The 21,978-nt window shown below is 44.9% G+C and overlaps 1 protein-coding gene across 1 annotated transcript in view; it reads left to right on the forward strand.

Annotated features, from left to right (window-relative positions):
* LOC143929796 (ovostatin-like) overlaps positions 1–21,978 on the forward strand; it is a 201,808-nt gene that overhangs the window by 20,166 nt on the left and 159,664 nt on the right. Inside the window, exons 2-7 of the mRNA XM_077453773.1 lie at positions 4,353–4,536; positions 11,195–11,351; positions 12,137–12,189; positions 12,939–12,959; positions 15,522–15,690; positions 16,373–16,457. Coding sequence (XP_077309899.1) covers positions 4,353–4,536; positions 11,195–11,351; positions 12,137–12,189; positions 12,939–12,959; positions 15,522–15,690; positions 16,373–16,457 — 669 coding nt within the window. The remainder of the gene's footprint in view (positions 1–4,352; positions 4,537–11,194; positions 11,352–12,136; positions 12,190–12,938; positions 12,960–15,521; positions 15,691–16,372; positions 16,458–21,978) is intronic.

Consider the following 21,978-nt stretch of genomic DNA (forward strand, 5'->3'; position numbering starts at 1 on the left):
TCATCAAGGATATCTCTATACAGTACATTGCTGCATTCATCTCTTGCTCGATCCTGACTAGCCTCCCATTTCCTGCCGCTAAAAATCTCCAAGCCATGAGGCTGTCACCACAATGCTATTTATGATATTGGCCATGTGATAAGCTGTCTGGTTTCCTTCAGACATGATGCTTGCCATTTAGGCCAAAGTGTCCAATCTTTGTTTCATCAGACCAGGGAATTTTGTTTTTTCTTTGAGTCCTTCAGGTGCCTTTTGGGCAAATTCTAGGTGGGCTGTTATGTGCCTTTTACTGAGTGGCTTCAGTCTGGCCACGCTACCATACAGGCCTTATTAGTGGAGTGCTGAAGAGATGGTGGTTCTTCTGGAAGGTTCTCCTCTGTCCACAGAGAAACCCTGAAGCTGTCAGTGACCATCTGGGTTCTTGGGTCACCTCCCTGACTAAGGCCCTTCTCACCCAATCGCTCGGTTTGGCTGGGCAGCCCTCTGAGTCTTGGTGGTTCCAAACTTCTTTAATTTATGGATGATTGAGACCACTGTGCTCATTGGGACCTTTAATGCTGCAGACGTTTTTATGTACCTTTCCCCAGATTTGTGTATAGCTATAATCCTGTCTCGGAGGTCTACAGCCAATTCCTTGGAGTTCATGACTTGGCTTGTGCTATAACATGCACTGTTAGGACTGGTTCACACCTGTTTCTGCAAAACTGAAAATGCACTGCAGTCCATTTAATATGGTTTCCTATGCATGTAGTTCACATCGGTGCCTTTCTGGAAAGGGCCTGGGACTTTTTTCTGGTTTAGACTTCAATGGATCAAAAATGTGTATTGAAAAACGCAAAATGCACCTGGAATATGCAACCTGCATAGGTGTGAATCGGGTCTAAGGCTGGGTTCACACTGCTGCGATGCGGAATGCTGCGAATCCGCTGCAGGTTCCCGCATCGCATGCCTCCCGGCGGCAGTTCACACTGCCCTATGCGAACTGCTGGGAGTGTCAGTGAAAAGTTAATGACACCCCCGGATCAGTTCACATATCGCAGTGCGATCTGCAAACTTGGACAGTTATCGGACTGCATGGTGTGAACACCCATGCGATCCAAATCTGCTGCGGGCCAAAAAAGGGTCCTGTGCGAGTTTGGGCCGGATGCGATGCGAATTCAGCCATACTATCTGTATGGCTGAACTTGCATCGCACAGAGATCGGATGTGATTTGCAGTGCAGTGCGAATCACATCCGATCTCGTCACTGCAGCAGTGTGAACCCAGCCTAACTGTGGGACCTTTATATAGACAGGTGTGTGTGCATTTCCAAATCATACCCAATCAAGTTGTAGAAACATCTCAAGGATGATCAGTATAAACAGGATGCACCTGAGCTCAATTTTTGCGTGTCATGGCAAAGGCCGAATACTTATGTACATGTGTTATTAATAATGATCCCACCAAGGATTACAAAATCAATTGATGTGAATGTACAATGTATATGTAAAGCTCTGCGTAAATTGACATCGCTATATAAGTACCTTAAATAAAGATGAAAAATTTCAGTTGATGTTGGTGCAGTAACCAATCCGACTCAGGAATGAAATCATGTCACTTGCATGTAAATGGTAGCACAAAAATAGTTACTGGGGCACTTTAGCTAACCTTTCATGGTAGGACGATGGATCTTGGCAATTCTCAGTATAGCTCTGTAACTGTCATATCTATGTAATTGAGTATGTTTATTATCCATACCTGGCAAGGTCTACAGAAACTGAGGACTCTTGCTCATGCTGAATGATGGCTGCACTCTGTCGGTGTATTACACTAATCCTGAGGCTCTTGCTAATTCTGTTCCTGTTATTATCAGTCCCGGCCCAAGCTGTTGGCTGTTTTTCCTCCCAAAATCCTCCCCACCCAGGCTTCTTGTTCTGCAGGTCTAGCTTCTTGTGGCTGATGGACTGAAGTTTCCCAACATTCATCTCTAAGCTTTTTTTTTTATTTGCATTACATTGTGTGCTGTGTTGCAGTTTGAGGCTGGCTACTACAGTGTAGATATTTGCTGACTTGCATCATGCGTCTAAGCAATCTTCTTACGTAATACCCCCCCCCAAAACTACCCTTCTTTACATACTGTCATCAATTATACCCTCTGCTCTCCTTTCCTTACCTAATCACCCTGCCATAACCTTTACACTCCTCTCCTGTACATACTGCCCCAGGTCACATTCCTTTCCTTCATATTGGCTGCTGTCCAATGCTCCTCACTCCTCCTGCATATACTGTCCACTGTAATGCCCCATGCACTCTTACTGCCCATTGTCATACGCTCTTTTCCTGTAAATACCGACCACTGTCATCTCCTCTGTACTCCTCTCCTGCACATACTGCCCTCTATCATACCCTTTGCACTCTTCTGCACATGCTGTCTGCCTTCACACCTTCTGTCCTGTCCATGCTGCCCTCTGTGTCCTCCACACTCTTCTTCTCCTGCACATGCTGCCTTCTGTTGGGGTGGGGGGGGGGAGAAAAGTATGTTCTCTTGAGGTGCATTGACTTGATTTTATTTGTTGCTACCCTAAAAACGTCTTTTCAAACCCATATTTACTAGATACTAGGTGCTTCTTTACATCCACTTCACTTACATTAGGGTCCCAGTTAGAAACCCACCTTAGGTCTGGGAGCCCTATGAAAGATGCCCATAAGATCAGTTTCCCTATCTGGGTAACCCCTTACATCAGAGTCCCTTTTACATCCAAGTACCATCTTAGTCCCTCTACAATCACAATGGCCATTAGAGACACCACTTTGGTAGGTTAGGGTCCCCATCAGTCAGCCCAGGGGGCAGTCTCTACCAGCGGAAAAGGCAACAGTTGGAGTGCTAGCAATTTAGAGAAACAATTTAGAGAAACTAGCATTCAGCCACATGTGGATAGCTGGAACCAAATTTTTTTCCCCCGGTTTAGCAACTGAGATAGGGAAATTTGCCTGCTACAATCGGATGTTGGTGTACCGCTAGCAGATTGCCCAGAAGTGATTGGGACACCTAATTCTACACCTTCATTCCTCTGTGCAGGTCTCTGAGGACTGAAGTTATAGTGGGGTTGGACATCCCAGCTGATGAGGAGCAAGGAGAGGTCTGCCTTGTTTTGTGCGTCTTTTAAGTACTATTGCCAACGAACTGCATTGGAGCTTGACATATGTCTGGTCAAGCATGTGGTGCCCAAGTGGCTGCTGTTTTGGCTACGCTTGATGTGCTTCAGACATATGTTGCAAACAATGGTGTTATCTGCTGCACGCGTCTCAAAGACCTACACAAGAACTTTTGGAAAAACGTGTGCAGTCGGCAGCGCCCAGCTCTGCAGTGTAATGCAGTCGGTTGCCTGCCCTTAATCTGGCCCCTGGAGGGCATCCTGCCTCTTTGGAGGTTTCTCCTCCTTCTCCTCAACACTGAGCCTCCTAAACGCTGCGGATCCTCCTCCTAAATGCTGTGGATCCTCCTGCAGCATGTACCCTACACTGTGAACAGTTCGGGGACTCCTCAGGGCTCGATGGTAGGGCTAGGGAAGGAGTGACTGACATTGAGCTGATGGAAGAGGCCGCTTTGGCAGCTACATTGGCCAAGTACCCTGAGCCTGGGTGACAGAGGATGAGGAGGCTGACAGCTTGGTCATCCACTCTACCAACTCTTCTGTATGTTGTGGCCAGCTGGCGAAAAAAGGACAAGTGTGACCCACGGCCACATGCTGAGGATGCACTGTGTCCACGGCCAGCACTGTTGGCTGTAGACAGAGCCTGCTTACCCTTTTAGTACACTGCAGTTAACTGAATCAACTGCCTGAAGTCGATTAGAAACAGTACAGCAGGAACAGTCTGCAGTGAGATCTAGCTAAATGAAATCTATCTATCCCTTCTTCCCTTTGCTTTTTTTCTGAAGGAAAAAATGTTTTTACAAATTGATTTGACTAATAAAATAAGACTTTATACTGATTAAAATAAAGGATTACATGTATAATGCCCCTTGCCCTCTTTGGTCAGATGGACGTGAGCATTGTGTGTCACTATAACAATGGACAATGTCAGTAGGGCAGTGGATGGTGTCAGTCGATTTTCACTTCCTACAATTTTATTTAGTTTGTTTTGGGAGCCTCGTTAGGGTGCTTTGGTGAAATATCAGTGGTCTAAACAGGGGAATCTGCCCAATGCAGGGAGATTAGGGTGGGCCCAGGCGCACACCTATGGTTCATTAAGATTTCCAAACGGTTATTTGCTGCATAGGATGGCATATTCCACAAATTGCTGTTAGCAATAACCCTTATTGCAATAGAACTGTATTCTTACTAAAAATTTTTTCCTATTGTGTTTTGTAGCCAATATGTCCTGAGCTCACCTGCCTCCTTGAGAAGTGGCGAGACTGGAAAGGTCTGCGTGAACATAGTGGGCAACAAAGAGAAATTGGATGTAAGTCTGATACTACAGAATGATGGACAGAACACATCAATTATTGCAGAAGATGTCTCCTCTCCAACATACTTCCAGTGTGTTGAATACAAGGTAAGATTTTGACTGAGACCTTGCAAAAGGATTGCTTTTAATAAGGCAAGATTAGCAGCATTGGTACTCCATCAAATCTTCAACGTGGAGAAGTGTGTGATCTGGTGGAGTTCTATCTTCCCTTTTGCTGTTAACTGCTGAGACAAGAGGGTGTCACAGCTGCAGGAGAGGTGCAAGGGCCACCTGTAATGGCTCAGTAGCCTATATGCCTTGTGTTTTGACACATGTGGTATATGCTATCCATTTTCTTTAAAAAGGAACGGTACCAAATTGTAAAATGTGTCTAGAAGAACCATTTAAAATGGAGTAATCCTTACTATTCTACTCTAAACAATGTTTCATATCATGAAGACAATCTCATTTAGTAGCACTGAGAACAATGACTACCAGTGGGCACAGGGTGGCAAGCCCCAACAATCTAGTCCTTGGGTCAAACCACACATACACTATATTGGCAAAAGTATTGGGATGCCTGCCTTTTACACGCACATTAACTTTAATGGCATCCCAGCCTTAGCCCATAGGGTTCAAGATTGAGTTTGCCCACCTTTTGCAGCTATTACAGCTTCAACTCTTCTTGGAAGGCTGTCCATAAGGTTTAGAAGTGTCTATGGGAATATTTGAACATTCTTCCAGAAGCGCATCTGTGAGATCAAGCACTGATATGGACAAAAAGGCCTGGCTCTGTCTCCATTCTAATTCATCCCAAAGGTGTTCTATCGGGTTGAAGTCAGGACTCTGTGCAGGTCAGTCAAGTTCCTCCAACCCAAACTCGCTCATCCATGTTTTCATGGACCTTGCTTTGTGCACTGGTGTAGGCAGTCATGTCCCCACAAAGTTGGGAGCTGGAAATTGTTCAAAATTTCTTGCAACTCGTCCAAATCAGTGCCTGACCTGACCAAATGCCCTTCTGGAAGAATGGTCAAAGATTCCCATAGACACTCCTAAACCTTGTGGACCACTTTCCCAGAAGAGTCAAAGCTGTTATAGCTGCAAAAGGTGGGCCAACTCCATATTGAACCCTACCGATTAAGACTGGGATGCTATTAAAGTTCATGTGCCTATAAAGGCAGGCGTCCCAATAATTTTAACAATGTGTAAGCCAACCAGGGGAAAAGGAGTAATACCATACCTTTTTTAGGTCCAATTGATTACTCTTGTAGGACTTGGCCTTCCTAATTTTATTTTTTACATGCAGATGTTTGATACTACTTGCCAAGTTTTTTTGTAAGAACAGCTCTCAACATTCATCAGAATTACTTCCTCACACAATTTGAATGATTTTTTGTGTTTTTACTGTTGCAGGCACTAAGGGGATTAAAATTGGGATGTGTTAACATCATATATTTTGACTAAGGTGCCATTCACACCTGAGCGCAGGGACAGCTGTTGCACCTCATCCTTTTGCTTTTTTTGCAGAGCATCTTTGGAGTAGCACCATTCATTCAAATGGGCCTTCCCCCACTTCAAAGAGGCTTGTGTGCCAAATCTTGGCGTTGCAATTTTTGGCACAATTTTAGCATGTTTGGGGTGGCATTAGGATATAATGGCATCGCAAAAGCTCCCCAAGTTTTGCCGTGATTCTGGAATTGTGCAGGTGTGTATGGGGCATCGTAGGTGTGAAGGAGTTGCTGCTACAATTTGTCCATATACTCATGTGGGTTTTTTTCTCTGTAGACTGTTTTAAAAAAAATTGTGGGGTGGGGGTTAGGGACAAGGAAAGTCCCAACAGAGGTCCGTACCTCAAGAGAAGTGGGAACTGTCAGCGATATACTCAAATGCTTTATTCAAAAATTACAAAATTTGAAAGAACAATTACAATAGGCAACTGCAAAGGATTAAAAGACAATGTCTGTTAAAATGCACATCTCTGGGATCCCAAACACGCCAAACCATTCAAAGCTACTGCATAGCCTGTCGCACTCCTAGTAGGATAGGAACGGAGACATTGGGGGTCCTAGGAAACCGTACTATGCACTAGCCAATGAGATGCTGCATGCCTTAGTAGCGGACATCTAATCCCACATAGGACCAATACATAAAAAAACAAGGGTGCACACACTGCTTCAGGCAAAAACTGGACACTCCCGATCCAAGGTGCTATTCCTGGCTCATCACTGTAGGCAATATCAAGAGAAGAAAAGATTGATTGCACACTTGAATCCAAAAGATGCTGTAGAAATTTCTTTCATTTTGTCAAACAAAATTGCAATGATGATCAGTTGCCGCGTTTCACACGATAAGAACCTTGCTTGTTCACAACAATTGAAATGATCACAATACAAGCATTAGACCCCTTTCACACTGGGGCGTTTTTCGGGCGCTTTAGCGTTAAAAAAATCGCATGTAAAGCGCTTGAAAGAAGCTGCAACTGCAACCCCAATGTAAAAGCCCGAGTGCTTTCACACTGAGATCCCTTTCTCACTGGAGCGTTTTTCAGGCGCTTTAGCTTTAAAAAAAGTACCTGTAAAGCGCCTGAAAGAAGCTGCAACTGCAATCCCAATGTGAAAGCCCAAGTGGTTTCACACCGAGGCGCTGGCAGGGCGTCAAAAAAAGTCCTGCAAGCAGCTTCCTTGCAGCGCTTTTGGAGCGGTGAATACAACGCTCCTAAAGCGCCCCTTCCCATTGAAATCAATGGGAAGCGCCTGTAAAATGCTTAAAAAGTGCTATTGGCAGCAGCGTTTTGTGGGCGCTTTTAAACCTTTATTTGGCCACTAGCAGGGGTTAAAAGTGCCCCAATAACGCCCTAAAAAAGCTGGTAAAGCGCTGCTAGTTTAAGCGGCGCTTTACAAGCGTTTTTCAGGCGCTGTCATTGTGAAAGGGCTCTTACATCGCTTTCACATCACACCGCCCATTGCGGCGTCGGTAAAACACCGCTATTTGCGGAGCATTTCGGCCACTAGCGGGGAGCTTTTACCCCCGCTAGCGGGCGCAAAAGGGTTAAAACCAACGGCAATACGCCGCAATAGCGCGTTTTGCTGGCAGTATTACAGCGCTGCCCCATTGATTTCAATGGGGAGCAGCGGTGGAGGAGCGGTAAACACACCGCTCCTTCACCGCTCCAAAGAAGCTGCTGGCAGGACTTTTTTCTGACATCCTGCCAGTGCACCGCTGTAGTGTGAAAGCCCTCGGGCTTTCACACTACACACAATGGTGCAGCTTCTTTAGGGTGGATTGCAGGCGCTATTTCTAATGCTATAGCGCCTGCAAAACGCCCTGGTGTGAAAGGGGTGTTAAAGCACTTAGGCTTTCACATTGGGACTGCAGGTGAGGCTTCTTTCAATCGCTTTTTTAACGCTAAAGCGCCTGAAAAACGCCCCAGTGTGAAAGGGGTCTTAAAGGTGTATATCAAATCAAGCGCCTAACACTTGCTTACTGGACACTTAACCCCCCCCCCCCCCCCCACCTCCTGCCTAGACCAATTTTCAGCACTGATACACTTGAATTGAACACTGAATGACAATTGTGCGGTCATACAACACTGTACCCAAATTAAATTTTTATCATTTTCTTTATCCCCACAAATAGAGCTTTCTTTTAGTGGTATTTAATCACAGCTGGGGTTTTTATTTTTTGCTAAACAAAGATGGAAAATTTAGAAGAAAAAAATATATAATTTTTAATAGTTATAAAATTTTGCAAACGGGTAACTTTTCTGCTTCATTGATAATTGTGATGAGGCGGCACTGGTGGGCACTGATAGGCTGCACTAATAGGCATAGATAAGGTGGCACTGATAGGGAGGCACTGATTGTGGGCACTTTCAGGTGGCGCTGGTGGCCACTGGTAGGCGGCACTGCCTACTGCTAGGTGGCTTGTAGAGGGCACATGTGGGCACTGAGGAGCTGGCCGCAGCTCGCAGTGATCAGGACTGATGTCCCTCACTGCCACCCGGTGATTAGCTTTTTTTTTTTTTTTCCTCCTTGCTCTATCTGCCCCTTACTGCTATCTCTGATCCAGCAAGTCTCAGACTTGCTGATCAGAGCGTGCCACGTGCACCCTTCAGGGGGCCTGCAGGCCGCTCATGTACGGGACTACGTCAATAGATGTAGTCCCGGCAATGCAAGTCCACGCTTCGGCTATAGCGCAGATCTCAAGTGGTTAAAGAGCAATTAACACAACTTCACTGACACAAAACCATTTCTTAAATGTTAAAATATCTGATCACAAAATAGTCAAAACAAAAATTGGACAATGTAAACAAGAAATGTATTAAAAACCAAAAATAGAAAATATATATTTAATATATACACACATGAAGTCTTTTGCCCTGTACACACGGTTGGACTGTGTTGTCGGAAAATTCAATCGTGTGTGTGTGGGCTCCATCGGACTCTTCCTGTCAGAATTTCCGACAGTTTATGGTCTGGTTCTAAAATTTTCTGACAACAAAATCCGAACGTTTAAATTCCGATCGTGTGTATACAGTTCCAATGCACAAAGTGCCACGCATGCTCAGAATAAATTAAGAGACAAAAGCTATTGGCTACTGTCCTCTTTATAGTCCCATCGTATGTTTTATGTCACCTTGTTCTGAATGATCGGATTTTCCGACAACTTTGTGCGACCGTGTGTATGCAAGACCAGTTTGGGCCAAAATCCGTTTGAAAAAATCCTGTGGATTTTGTCGTCTGAATGTCCGACCTTGTGTACAGGGCATTGTGTGATTTAATACTTAAAGATTTAATACTTATTAAAGACTTTTTAACCACTTCCCGACCAGCGCACGACGATGTACGTCGACAGAATGGCACGGGCAGGCATATTGGCGTACATGTACGTCCAATATTCTATGCCGCCCTGCCATCGGGAGCGCGCCGCCGCCGGCGCGCTCCCGCGCTGGTCGGGTCCCCCGTGAGTCTGGTCGCGGGACCCGCGGACTCGATCGCCGCGGGCATCCCCGCGATCGTCTCACAGAGCGGCCGAATGGAGGAAATGCTGTATAAACATTTTTCCATTCTGCCTAGCAACTAGTGACGCTGATCTCTGCTCCATGTGATTGGAGCAGAGATCAGTGTACACTAAATGAAAGCCCAACCCCCCCACAGTTAGTAACACACCCCTAGGAACACTTAACCCCTACACTGCCACCCGCTGGTTAACCCTTTCACTGCCAGTGTCAATTACACAGGAATCACTGCATTTATATAGCAGATTACTGTATAAATGACAATGGTCCCAAAAATGTGTCAAATATGTCCAATGGGTCCCCGACAATGTTGCAGTCACAATAAAAATCGCAGATCGCCGCCATTACTAGTAAAAAAAAAATAATAAAAAATTATTAATAAAAATGCTATAAAACTATCCCTATTTTGTAAACGCTATAACTTTTGCGCAAACCAATCAATAATCACTTATTGCGATTTTTTTTTTTAACCAAAAATATGTAGAAGAATACGTATCGGCCTAAACTGAGGGAAAAAAGTTTTTTTTTATATATTTTTGGGGGATATTTATTATAACAAAAAGTAAAAAATAATGCGTTTTTTTTCAAAATTGTCGCTCTATTTTTGTGTATAGCGCAAAAAATAAAAACCACAGGGGTGATCAAATACCACCAAAAGAGAGCTCTATTTGTGGGAAAAAAAGGACGTCAATTTTGTTTGGGAGCCACGTCGCACGACCGCGCAATTGTCAGTTAAAGCGACGCAGTGCCGAATCGCAAAAAGTGGTCTGGTCTTTGACCAGCAAATTGGTCCAGTCTGAAAGTGGTTAAAAACTGTTCAAGGATAAGGGGAAACATTAAGATGCTAATCGATATACATGATGGAAAGAACGCACTACACATGAAAATCAACCGTGTGTGTATGTGTATATTTTATTCTCATTATATCATGTGCAGGCAAAATATTGTGTATATAAATGCATGTACATCGCAAATATTCCACAGGACCAATACATAAGTCATGAAACCAGTAAGGCAATTTAGTAACTCTACTCCAAAGAGGCTCATGTACCAAATCTTGGCGTTGCAATTTTTGCTGCAGTTTTAGAGTGTTTTGTTACTCGACAACTGCGGCAAAACTGCACCATGTTTGGAGTGGCCTTAAGAAATAATGACATTGCAAACGTGCCCCAAGTTTTGCCACGATTATGGAATCGTGCAGGTGTGTATGGGGCCTCAAAGGTGTGGAGAGAGCTGCTGTTAAAAATGTGTCCATTTACTTATATGGGGGTTTTCTCTGTAGACCATGGGTCTTCAAACTATGGCCCTCCAGTTGTTCAGGAACTACAATTCCCATCTTGCCTAGTCATGTCTGTGAATGCCAGTTTTACAATGCCTCATGGGATGTGTATTTTTCGTAACAGCTGGAAGGCCGTAGTTTGAGGATTTCTGCTGTAGACTGTTGCATCTCATGACCCATTGTCAATATTGGACAGTGGGCACTGTCCTACTTTACAGAATCTTTTATTTGTAATGGATTTTCTTTTTCCTCGAATGTCATCAACCATCCAAACTGTGTACATCCCTACATAAGCTTTTGTCTACACCACACCCTTTATAGCAACTGGAATGCGCTGTGAAATGTTCAGCATAAACGTATTGATGTAAGGGTTCTGCTTCACATAGAATTGTAAAGGTTATTTTAAAGAAACAAATCTAACTTTAGTTGAACTCTTAAAACTTTTTTTTTTTTTCTTTTTTCTTTTTCAGATTCCAATTGTACTTAACGCCGTAGCAGTAACCCTACTGCTTTCTGCAAAAGGAGAAGAAACCAAAGTCCTGGAGCGCAAGACAGTAGTCATTACACCCTCCAAAAACAACTGCATCTTCCAGATGGACAAACCCATTTATCAGCCGGGCAACAAGGGTGAGCTGACAACTGGTTATTTGAATGTTAAGGTTTCACAGGCTGTGCCACCATGTTGAGTTTAAAAATGGGCACCTTATTGGGACTGACACATTAATTCTATATGGCTGGACCTCGTACAATCATAACTTATTTACAGAGCACTGAACCACTTGCATACAGCAGGGTCTAGTGAGAGTTCCAGCTTGTTACAAGGGACTTTTTTTGAAAGTTTACCTTTTTAAGCAAGCCCTGCTTTAATGAGGCCCTTCCCACCTTCCAAATAAAAAATATGGCGCAAAAAAGCATGGGGGGGGGGGGGGAGAAACTTTGGGCACCAGTTGCTGCAAGTTCCCTTTGCCAATCTCAAAACAGGAGTTGGGAATGTTTGAGGTAACCCCTGTGAGCTGAAGAGGTCATTGGTGGTGTCAGATTTGATCATCTAGAAACTGCTTTAGAAGAGCAGTATGTGAATCCCAAACAAGTGCAAGTGTCCCATGTGGGCTCAGGTGGTGCCTGGGGGGAGGACCATAGGCTCTGTTTGGGAGTTACTCAAGTGCCGAGGACCGGAATTACAGTACTTTGGTTCCTGCATGCCCTTGCCCACTTCTCACTATCAAGGCTACCCTACTCCACCGCCCCACCTTTTACCACTGTGCCTGGACCCCCCTGTGCATGCTTCCACTCCCCTAGCTCTTGCTTTATGCCCATGCTTCTTTCACCCTGTGCTTGCAGGAAGCACCCCCATGTATGACACGATTCTCAAGAACTCCTCCTATAATATATAGTTTGTTTCTTTCTTGCAGTATTTTGTCGCATTGTCTGCCTGAACTCTCAACTTAAACCTGTGACTCAAAAGGTGAGTGACTAATCTAGAAACCTTACTTCTGAAATTCTGCCTGGCAGAATTTCAGTTTACTTTACTATCAGTTTTTTCAATTGGGCTATTGTGTAGGGACAGTAAAAGTTTTGAAAAAAATCTACAGGTCAGTCAAGGATTGAAGGAATTATTACTATGGAGTTCCTGATGGGACACAGGATATGTAGTGTATTGTTCCATAATCCTGGGTGTCCTTTCACGTGAACTGTGTATGGCATGGCATCCCCTCTTGGTACACATCCATCTACACTGGTGCTAGCAAAGAAATGGCTGCTTTGTGGTTCCTGTCTTGGACTCCCAATGTTTGTAAAAATCCAGCTTGAGGAATGGGAAGCTGATGTGCCTCACTGCCCTCTGCATTCCTCTTGCCAGTGCTTGGCCTGGGCAAACTCTGGGAGCCGGAGATAAGATGATTGCTATCAAAGCAGCCATTTCCTTGCTAGCTGCAGTGTCGGACAACCATGTGTCGGGGGGTGGGTGTACCCTGCCTTTTATTTATCATAGATGGTAATGAGGGCACCCAGAAAGATGGGACAACATACTGTATGTACTTTGTCCCATTGGGAACTGAGGAATGTAATGTGATTCTTCTCTAATAGAACTGAAGGCTATTCAGTCCAAAAGACAAACAAATTCCACCTGCAAAGCCCATTTTATTCAACATGTTTATATTGCAATAAGCCCAAAATATATTTATGTAATTTTTTTTTACTGTTTTCTTTTTACAGTTCCCCACAATTTACCTGCAGGTAAGAAATGTAGCCATTAAATCTTTCCTTTTTGCTTAGAGTGGAGGAAGAAAGAAAAATTTTGTCCCACAAGAACCAGATTATAGCTGCTCTTTATTCAGATGCAAGTGAGAAACTGTCAGCTGGAATTGGGTTATGGGCCACATAATTTCCTTGTTTTGACTTCTCCCAAAGGCAAAATTCAAGCAAAGTGTTCTATGGATGAGATGGAGATCATGTCACTGCCCCCCACTCTTCCTGTCCAGTTCGTGAGAAGAATAAAAGGCATTCTGTAAATGGCACTCTTGCGACCCCTAGTAGTTGCTATGCAGTAGGGCAGCCATTCGGTATTTGATTCAGAAGACAGGGGTGATCTATGTAATAGCGGCAACTACTATAGTGGCTGTTCGCTTCCACATTTGGGCCAACAGGTATGGCATATGCATACTTTTATTTCTATAACTGAAATAGAATAAAGTCCTTGTCATTTGTAGCTGAAAGACAGGAGCTGTCAGAAACCATGAATCAGACTGAGACAGAAGTACAATTAAATCACTTGTTTGTTAATAAAAATAAAAAGGTAGATGGAAAAAGCGTAGTCAAGCATAGCCAGAGTCCAGTAACCAGATCGGGTAATCAGCCAGGCCTGAGGTCAGGGATCCAAGGAGAGCAACTGCAAGCAGGATAAGGAGCCAGGAGGGGATGTCAGCAAGCCAGTCTTGAAACAAACAGCAGGAGATGGTATCTAGTGATGTGACCAACGCGCAGGCAGAGGAGAAGTGAGCTGGAAGTCTTTAAATAGGCAGGTCAAACAAGCATAATCGGGAACAGCTGGTAACTGTGGAGAGAAGAGAGCTGGCAATTAGCTGACAGCTGAGCGGCCAGCCCAGAGGAGGAAGGGCTAAGCCAGCCCTGACAGGAGCAGGGACTGGTGCTCGAGAATGGGGATTAAAGTGTATTCATAATTTTAACTTTGTCCTGCAAAGACTGTCTTTGCTCTTAGACAGTTGACACCATAACATTTGTCTCCATTGTAAGTGTACCTCTTGCCCTGGTGAAAGCTATAAAAGTTGAATTTCTATCGCATTCTACCAATATATACTTGGTCACTACAGGGTACCTGCACATCAAAACTGTTACTTTAAAAATGTCAAAGGCCAGGTCATGTGACTCTTTAAGAACTAGAACTTAAACTTGAATAAGGTTTTTGGTGAGTCTTCTAAAAAGGCAACTTTTCAGGAACTCAAGATAGACATATGGGAGCTGCTATTACTGACTTTTTTAAAGGTACATGTTTGAATGCTGTCATTCATACTTGCTTGGCGTGTGTGTGGCGGTACCTCTGTAGGGCCTGCTGAAAGTTGTGGCCCATCTGCTATCCTGCTGGCATTCATTTCTCAATCACCTTGGAGACAAACAGTCCATGTGCTTGTTTTTGTATTTTTAGAGGGATTTGAACTTGGATAGGGATGGGAATATATGGGATACCCAGAACAAACAATTGGCTGATTGTATTTTAATCAGTTGGGACCATTGTATACGCTTTACAGCTCCAGTCTCCTCCTCCAGCAGGATGCTTGCTGACTGTTTCTCTCCCTCTCTTGCACAATTCTTCACTTCCAGGTACAGCTAGCTCATGCTTAGGCCCAACACTGACTCAGTCAGGCCCTGGAAATTGCCATTTGCAGGCAGGTACCGCAGGTCTTTTTAATGTAGCACAAATAGGTTAGAAAGTCTTTAGTGATAGCTGTCCTAAGGTGGACTACTGCTCCTAGTAAGTCCTCTACAGGCCTTGGCAGCACTCCTGGCTGCAGATGCCCAACTTTACTGCCTGTAACATTGTAATCCTCACTGGCTCCACACTCGGCTCTGTTTCCTCTCAGTCCTCCCTGGCATGCCTCTCCAGTACTCCTGATGGCACACGCCACTCACCAGCCCTCCTGGCTGCACAAACTGGTGGTTCCCTCCTGAAGACTTGCCTGGCAGTACTAGCTCCCACTGTCCTAACTCTGCTCTGTGCCTCATGTGCAGATCCTTCATGTGTTCCGGAAGGGATCCGTCCTGCACCCGAGTCCCAGGTCCAAGGTCACCTCCTCCATCCCCCCAAAGGCCCCAACGGCCTAGTACTCCATCCTTAGTTCTTCCACCCAACAATATTCCCCCCCCCCCCCCAGGTGGACTGACCCTGGGTATATCAAGGAGGCCTGCCCCCTGCTAATCCTAGTTTGGGATTGGTCAGATCTCCTTCACAGCCCAGATAGCTCTACCTCTTCCCCACCTTTCTTCTAGAATCCTCTAGAAGGAAAAGTGAGGTGACAGTGGAGTGATGCTGTTTGAGTCACCAGCCTCTTCTGAGCCACTCCCAGCCCACACAGATCAAAACAGGCCTAGCTTATAGCTAGGCCTGCCTAAATTTACCTGATCTCTTGAAATCTCACCTCTAGCACCAACCTAAGCAGAGGGTGCTATGTGTCTGCTGTCCAGTAAAGTGGTACAAGCTATTATACATGTATGCACTAATTGGCTACATCATGGAAAAAGTCTTGATGCTCCTAATCTTGGTAACATTTATTCCTGCTTTAGGATCCTTCAAGGACCAGGATCAAGCAATGGAAGCAACAAGAAACACAGCGTGGGGTGTTGACATTGGATTTCGAGTTAATCAAAGATGCTCCTCCTGGTTACTACAGTTACATTGCTGAGCGAGAATCCAGTTATTCCTTGTCACAATATTTTACAGTAGAACAATATGGTAACCATTATACAATACAGTTGCCTATGGGGGTCTTTTAAGATTTCTGGAGAGAGCCTGGCCTCTGTGTCCTTGGGTTTGTACTTGTGAAGAGAAACTGGCAAGCCTCAGGTTTCCCTTTGGTTAATCCCAGAAGGGCAGCTGGCAGACTAATATGAGGGGACTGCCATGATCTGGTAATGGCTGTGAGGGTCTCCTCAGATTGGTTCCTATGGAAGCTGCTTTAAAGGATCATTATGTAGAGCCCCATCTATTGCAAGTGTCCCGCCCAGTTCCAACGGCTTCATATCAGAGGCAATTGCTACTAGACAATTCATAAGTCATCTGTGTAGATCACTTCAGATCACTGCTCTAGAGAAGTGGTCTCCAAACTGGCCCCAGGGGCCAGAGGCTGCCCTTTGCTCGCCTCTGTCCGGCCCTTGGGACACCATTTCTCCCACTGATGCCATTAATGAGGCACTATTCCCCATCCTCCATGATGCACTATTCTCAGGCAGGATGCCTGTGACAACATTGACCTAACATGGCTATTCCATTACTATAATCTTGTATCCATTCCTTAGTCTATCCCAAAAAACTATTGGCTTTAGAATTATTACAAATCTGAGAAATCTATGACAAATATAATTTAACAGTCTTTGTATTGGTAAAAATGTTAATTCAGTTTGCATGTGCCTTTCAGTGCCACCCAGGTTCAGTGTGACAGTGGAAGCCCCAAGTTCGATCTCTGTTTTGCAAGAGACTCTGAGCTTCAATGTCTCTGCTGTGTAAGTATGAGAAAATGGCAAAGAAAGGGTGACTATATGGACTGTGCTGGGGTCCACTGAATTTGATTTCCAGGCTTGAAAACATACATTTAAATGTATTCCTTAGTAGCCACATCGGGAATACAAGATTTATAGCCTGAGTGTGCTGCGTTATGCATGCCACATACTGCGTTGCCGGTCTCTTCTGTAATAAGGAGCTGTATAGAGTTTAATAACTAAAAACAAAACTTTATGGATTAGAGCACCAGTTAGTCTTGCTGTCTGATTGGAACACCCTCTTTGTCCCATTTTACCATTATTGAAAGTAAACAAAATTCCCAAATTATATATATATATATATATATATATATATATATATATATATATATATATATATATATATATATATATATATATATATATATATATATATATATATATATATATATTATATTTATACTTTTTTTTTTTCCATCTTTAGAATTGCCTCTGTGAAATGGTTTTGCACAGATCAGCCTGGACCCCACCCCCTCTTCCCATGTTCCCCAGTGGTGCTCCAGGGCCCTCCCTCCTGCCAAGTGCCACCGGAGCAAGCCCCGTCCCTTCTTTCACCTCATTGGCTTACTGGCTTGATTGACAGCAGCGGGAGCCAATGTGGAGTGAGTCCCCAGAGACTGTCATGCATATCACTGGATCGCAATGGGGCTCAGGTAAGTATTGGATGGGCTGCTGCATAGAGAAGGGTTTTAGTTGTCTTCATGCATTAAACCTTCAGCCTTTACAACCACTTAGGTTTAATGGCCCTGTAATCTATATGTATTAAACTTTCTCACTTGGTCTATCTGACTTCTTGTCACATCCCCAGTGAGCTCCTGAACCTCTCCTTTTTTTAAAGTGGTTGTATAGCCAAATGTTTAACTTTGACCTACAGGTAAGCCTATAATAAGGCTTACCTGTAGGTAAAAAGAATAAACCTGTACAATTTAAGAGATCCCCCCCCCTTGCAATGAGCCACTGATTTCAGCAGCGCATGCGCACCAGGGATTCTCGGCTGAAAGTCCGGCAGACTCCAGACCCTGCCGGGAAGAAAACCCATGCGGGAGTGACGAACAGATACCCGGAAGACACTCTGAGAGGACATGTCGGCACCCTCGGAGTGGACCGAGTGAGATGCCGGCACCTTGTTCTAAGGTAAGTATTTCATAATGAGCTAGTATTGCAGTGCATACTAGCTCATTATGCCTTTTCCCTTACAGGTGTAAAAAAAGTCCGCGGATTTACACCCACTTTAACAAGCGGTGCATGTTCGTTACAGCCATATGCAGACTTCACGTCTCATAGCCCTCAAGAGGGAGTATGAGGTTGGCTATGTTCTTGCATACAGTGGGACCATGGAGAATGAATGTAGCCACCCTCTAAATGGAAGTTGGTCAAAGCAGACAAATAAGGCTGAGAGCAATAGAAGGGATATTTTGAGTTAAGAATACATACTTGAATTGGAGAATTTGTCAAAGTAAAAAAGCTTTGGCCTTTACAACCGTTTTAACCAATTGCAGCCTGTACACTAGGTACATGATTCAGCACTTCTGTGCACGGGAGTGCGTGTGCATGTGGCTGATGACCCGGCTGTGATTAGACACAGCAGATGCTGATCAGCAGGTACCGCCCAATGGATGACCATTGTCACCCGGAAGATGCACAGGACAGACCGCTTTTATTTAACCGCTTCTATACCAAGAAAATTCTGTCACTCCTCTCCTGTAAAAATTTTTGATATGTAGCGCCAGCCTTGTGAGGGCTGCTGGTAGAATCTATACCCCACTGGTTGCCCTGACTCTGCAAGACCTCTGACACTCTGGGTTCAGACTTTTTATTTTATTTTATTTATTTTTTTTTTTGTATTGGTCACCAAAAACAATGAACTTGCATAATACAGGTGAAACTATTTAGATGTGTTTACTGAGGCAAAAGTGGCACATGTGAAAGAAAAACCTAAGACTATGTCATAAAAATAACTTGTTAGAAATAACACATCACTAGTATGCAATGTGATTGTGCAATTTCAAAACTTCTACTCAGCGTTACAAAATAAATGCAAAGAAACAGTGCAAATACAATCCTATTTGATCCTTGAGGCCAATGTGAACAGGCAGCAGGGGACTGGCGCATAGTAGAGGGGAGTGGTCTGACATAGTTCTATCTCCACAGCCCACAGGCACTTGACATCAAACAACTGACAGACATTTAATAAACTGTTGTATTTAGGTTGGCTGGCTCCTTCAGAGTTGCAGAGGAATGAGCAGACCCCTTTTGCTAAATAACACTAGTCACTTGGGATGATGAAAGAACAAAAAGGAGTTAATGGTAACTCTGTGAAATCCAGCAATTCTTCAGCTAGCACAAATTAAATATTCCTTTTGTAGTAGAACAGAACAAATTCAGCTGGTAAGTAATCAACTCCTTTAATTGCAAGCTTTTCCTGTATAACCTACAAGCACATGGTCACCATATATGTTGCTTCGATAGTATTGTATCCGAGAGTCACAGATGACAGGGATGTGAGCAAAGCTCAGATGTCTGCATACAGAGTCTATTGGTGACATAGAACTTGCTTCCTGTGGGACTAAAAGTGTCAGATATCATGATCTTTGCCTATATTTTTATGGGTTTAAATGGGCAAGTGCCTGCTCACCGATCACCACAGAAATTGCTGGCAATGATGATGATTTCAGGCTCAGGGAATGGAGTCTGATTTGCCAATCACACCGTGCCACGGCCTACCTGGATCTGAAGTGCAGGTAATGCTGAAGGATCTGGATCAACTACCGGACCGGTGCAGCTAGGAAGTGATGCTGTCCACAGATGTCCCTCTGGATGCAGCTGTATGGCTCCCTCCTATGCAGGCTGTGATTCGGCTGCACCTCACTGGCACAGAGCTCCTGCTGGTAGATCCAGGCCGACATCCCAAGAGAGCGATCTAGGCTAAGCCAGCCTTTATATTCTCTCCCAGCAGTCTGTTCTTTACTCTTCAGCAATCTGTTGGTTGTAGTTCGGGCCAGTCCTGCAGGAATTCAAACCCCAACACTCTGCACTACACATCCTACGATGCTTTTCTCTGCTCTCGTTTGTCTGTCTGGAAATTACATATGGAGTCTAAGCCAACACTAGAGGGAGACAGTTCCACATTGACAGCACTGCATACTGTCCCTGACTTGCAGGCACAATAGCCAGCTCCTGGCTACAGCTAAAAATTACTCAGAACCCCCAAACATTGTTTTTTCTCAAGTTGTCTTCCAGGACTGCATCCTGAGAGATGACTGGTCCCACCTGACAGGAAACACAATCAACAGAGGTTAAAACCCCTGCCCCTCCCAGTGCTCCTCAGTTCTTGATTGTTTCCCCATAGCGAAACCTTTTTTTTTTCTTTTTCTGAGAGACTGGAGGCCTGGGGATGGTGGTCTCCCTCCTGGGAGCCGGACCACAAGCTCAAAGTTTTTGGGTCTGGTAGTATACCTTTACTTCCTGTGGAGTCTCCCCTTCTCTCAGGGGGCAGCAGATTTGGAAGTGCTCCCCTGAGTACTGAAGGACCCTTGGTACAGTGGAGTGCCCAGAACTTAAGGGACCACTTTCCTGCTCCCTCCCCCTTGTTTGAATGGGGGTCCAGTCAATAGGGGAGCTGGCAGTCAGATTTTTTTTCTTCCCATGGCGAAAGCCAGAATCTACAGCGGTGGCTCTCATGGTGTTCTCAACTCCTGAAGGCTCCTGCTGGCTCGCGCGGGTGGCTGGCAGTGAGGAAATGGTCGGCACTTCTCCTACAGAGGATTGAGTGCCCAGCGCCATCTATCCAGTGTTTGGAAAAGGAATGAGGTGGCTTCCTCTCCAGCACTGGAAATTGTATTGCTGCGACGCTTCTGGGCTTCTAGAAAATGGCGGCTGAGTTTTTCATCCAAGAGCAGAGGTATAGGCGTCCACACCCTACTCTCGCCTGTCTGGTCAATACCTACCCACTTGAGGATGCAAGCGGTGTGGCGGATGGAGCAAGAGGAGAGGCCATCATTGGCTACAGCTATAGAGAAGATCACAGGGGGCGAGTTGGCCTAGCTGGCAGGGGTTATGGTTGGGGAGGGGGCCCCGACTCTTACCCCTGTGGGACACAGCTTTGCGGTTATTGTAAACAACCTTGTTTGTTTTTTACGGGAGAGGACATCACTGCCCAGGGGGTTGCTAGACGTTTTATAAAGACTCCTTCCCACTCTAAAAGATGTGGGTACTGTGATAAGCTACCCCAGGACCATTCTAAGCCCTTTTGTTACAAATGTATTCACAAGTTAGCGGGGAAAGAAACGTCTCAGGTCATGAGGGACTTTCTCTCCATAGACGGAGATGCTCTCAACTCTTAAGGCCTTCCAAGCATCCATTAAATCTAGAGAGCCGGAACCCCACACTAGCAGAGATGGTTCCTCCTCTAACAGGGCAGAGTGCAGTAGAAGGCATCCGGAACCCCTGAGATCTCTTCTGTCTCATGATTGAGGAGGAAAATTAGGCTCCTGACCAGTTATTCTGATGAGAGCTTAGTAGACAGGAGGAAGGACTCCAGACCCGGCAGACATCTTTTCGGCCGATGACATTGCGTGCCTCCTTAGGGCAGTATATGCGTCAGAGGAAATACAGGAAACTGCAGCCCAGGTGTCTGCTCAGGACAGAATGTATAGAGGCTTGGTTAAGGCCCAGGCCAAAGTTTTCAGGACCTCCCACAGGCCCTCAAGGATATCAACCTGAGGGAGTGGAAGGAACCTGAAAGAATCCTCAAAGAGAAAGTTCTTTTCATTGTTTAGATGTCAGACATTGTCTGGCTTATTTAAAGTAAGAGTTTAGAGGGTCCAGCCATTTATTCATTTTTCTGGCCAGAAGAGTCAGCAAGCGTCTAGGGCATCCATAGCAAGATGGATCAGTCAGACTATTTCTTTAGCCTATCAGGCTGATAGGGCAGCTACGAGTGACCTCAAAGCACATTCCACTCTGTCCCTGGTGACCTCTTGGGCAGAAAGGGTCGAAGCATCGGTGGAGCATATATGTAGAGCAGCTATATGGACAAGCCAGAGTACCTTCCTGAGATTACAGGGCGGAGTGGCTGTCTCCGCAGGATCTGGCATTTGGTAGGAAGGTCCTACAAGCTGTTGTCCCAGCCTGAGCTACTTGCTCTTTTCTCAGGGTGCTGTCCTGGAAGATGACTTGAGAAAATGACTAGTCATACTTACCAGTAACAGTGTTTCTAGGAAGTCTCCCAGGACGTCAGGCCTACTTCCCACCTGCTATTTTTAGTATGTTGGTTTTGTATGGAGTTTTGAGGTGTTTCACACTCATGCACTGGTGTGGGTCAATACTTTTTCACAACTGAGGAGCACAGGGAGGGGTGTGGGGGCTTTAAACTCTGTGTTTCCTGTCAGGTGGGACCAGTCATCTTAGGGTACTGTCCTGGAGGACTTCCTAGAAACACCGTTACTAGTAAGTGTACCTGGGGACCCTGAGAGACCGTAGGGAA

The sequence above is a fragment of the Lithobates pipiens genome, unplaced genomic scaffold (assembly GCF_037356315.1).
Source record: "Lithobates pipiens isolate NorthernLeopardFrog02 unplaced genomic scaffold, aLitPip1_a1.2 Scaffold_25, whole genome shotgun sequence".
NCBI classification, from domain to species: domain Eukaryota; kingdom Metazoa; phylum Chordata; class Amphibia; order Anura; family Ranidae; genus Lithobates; species Lithobates pipiens.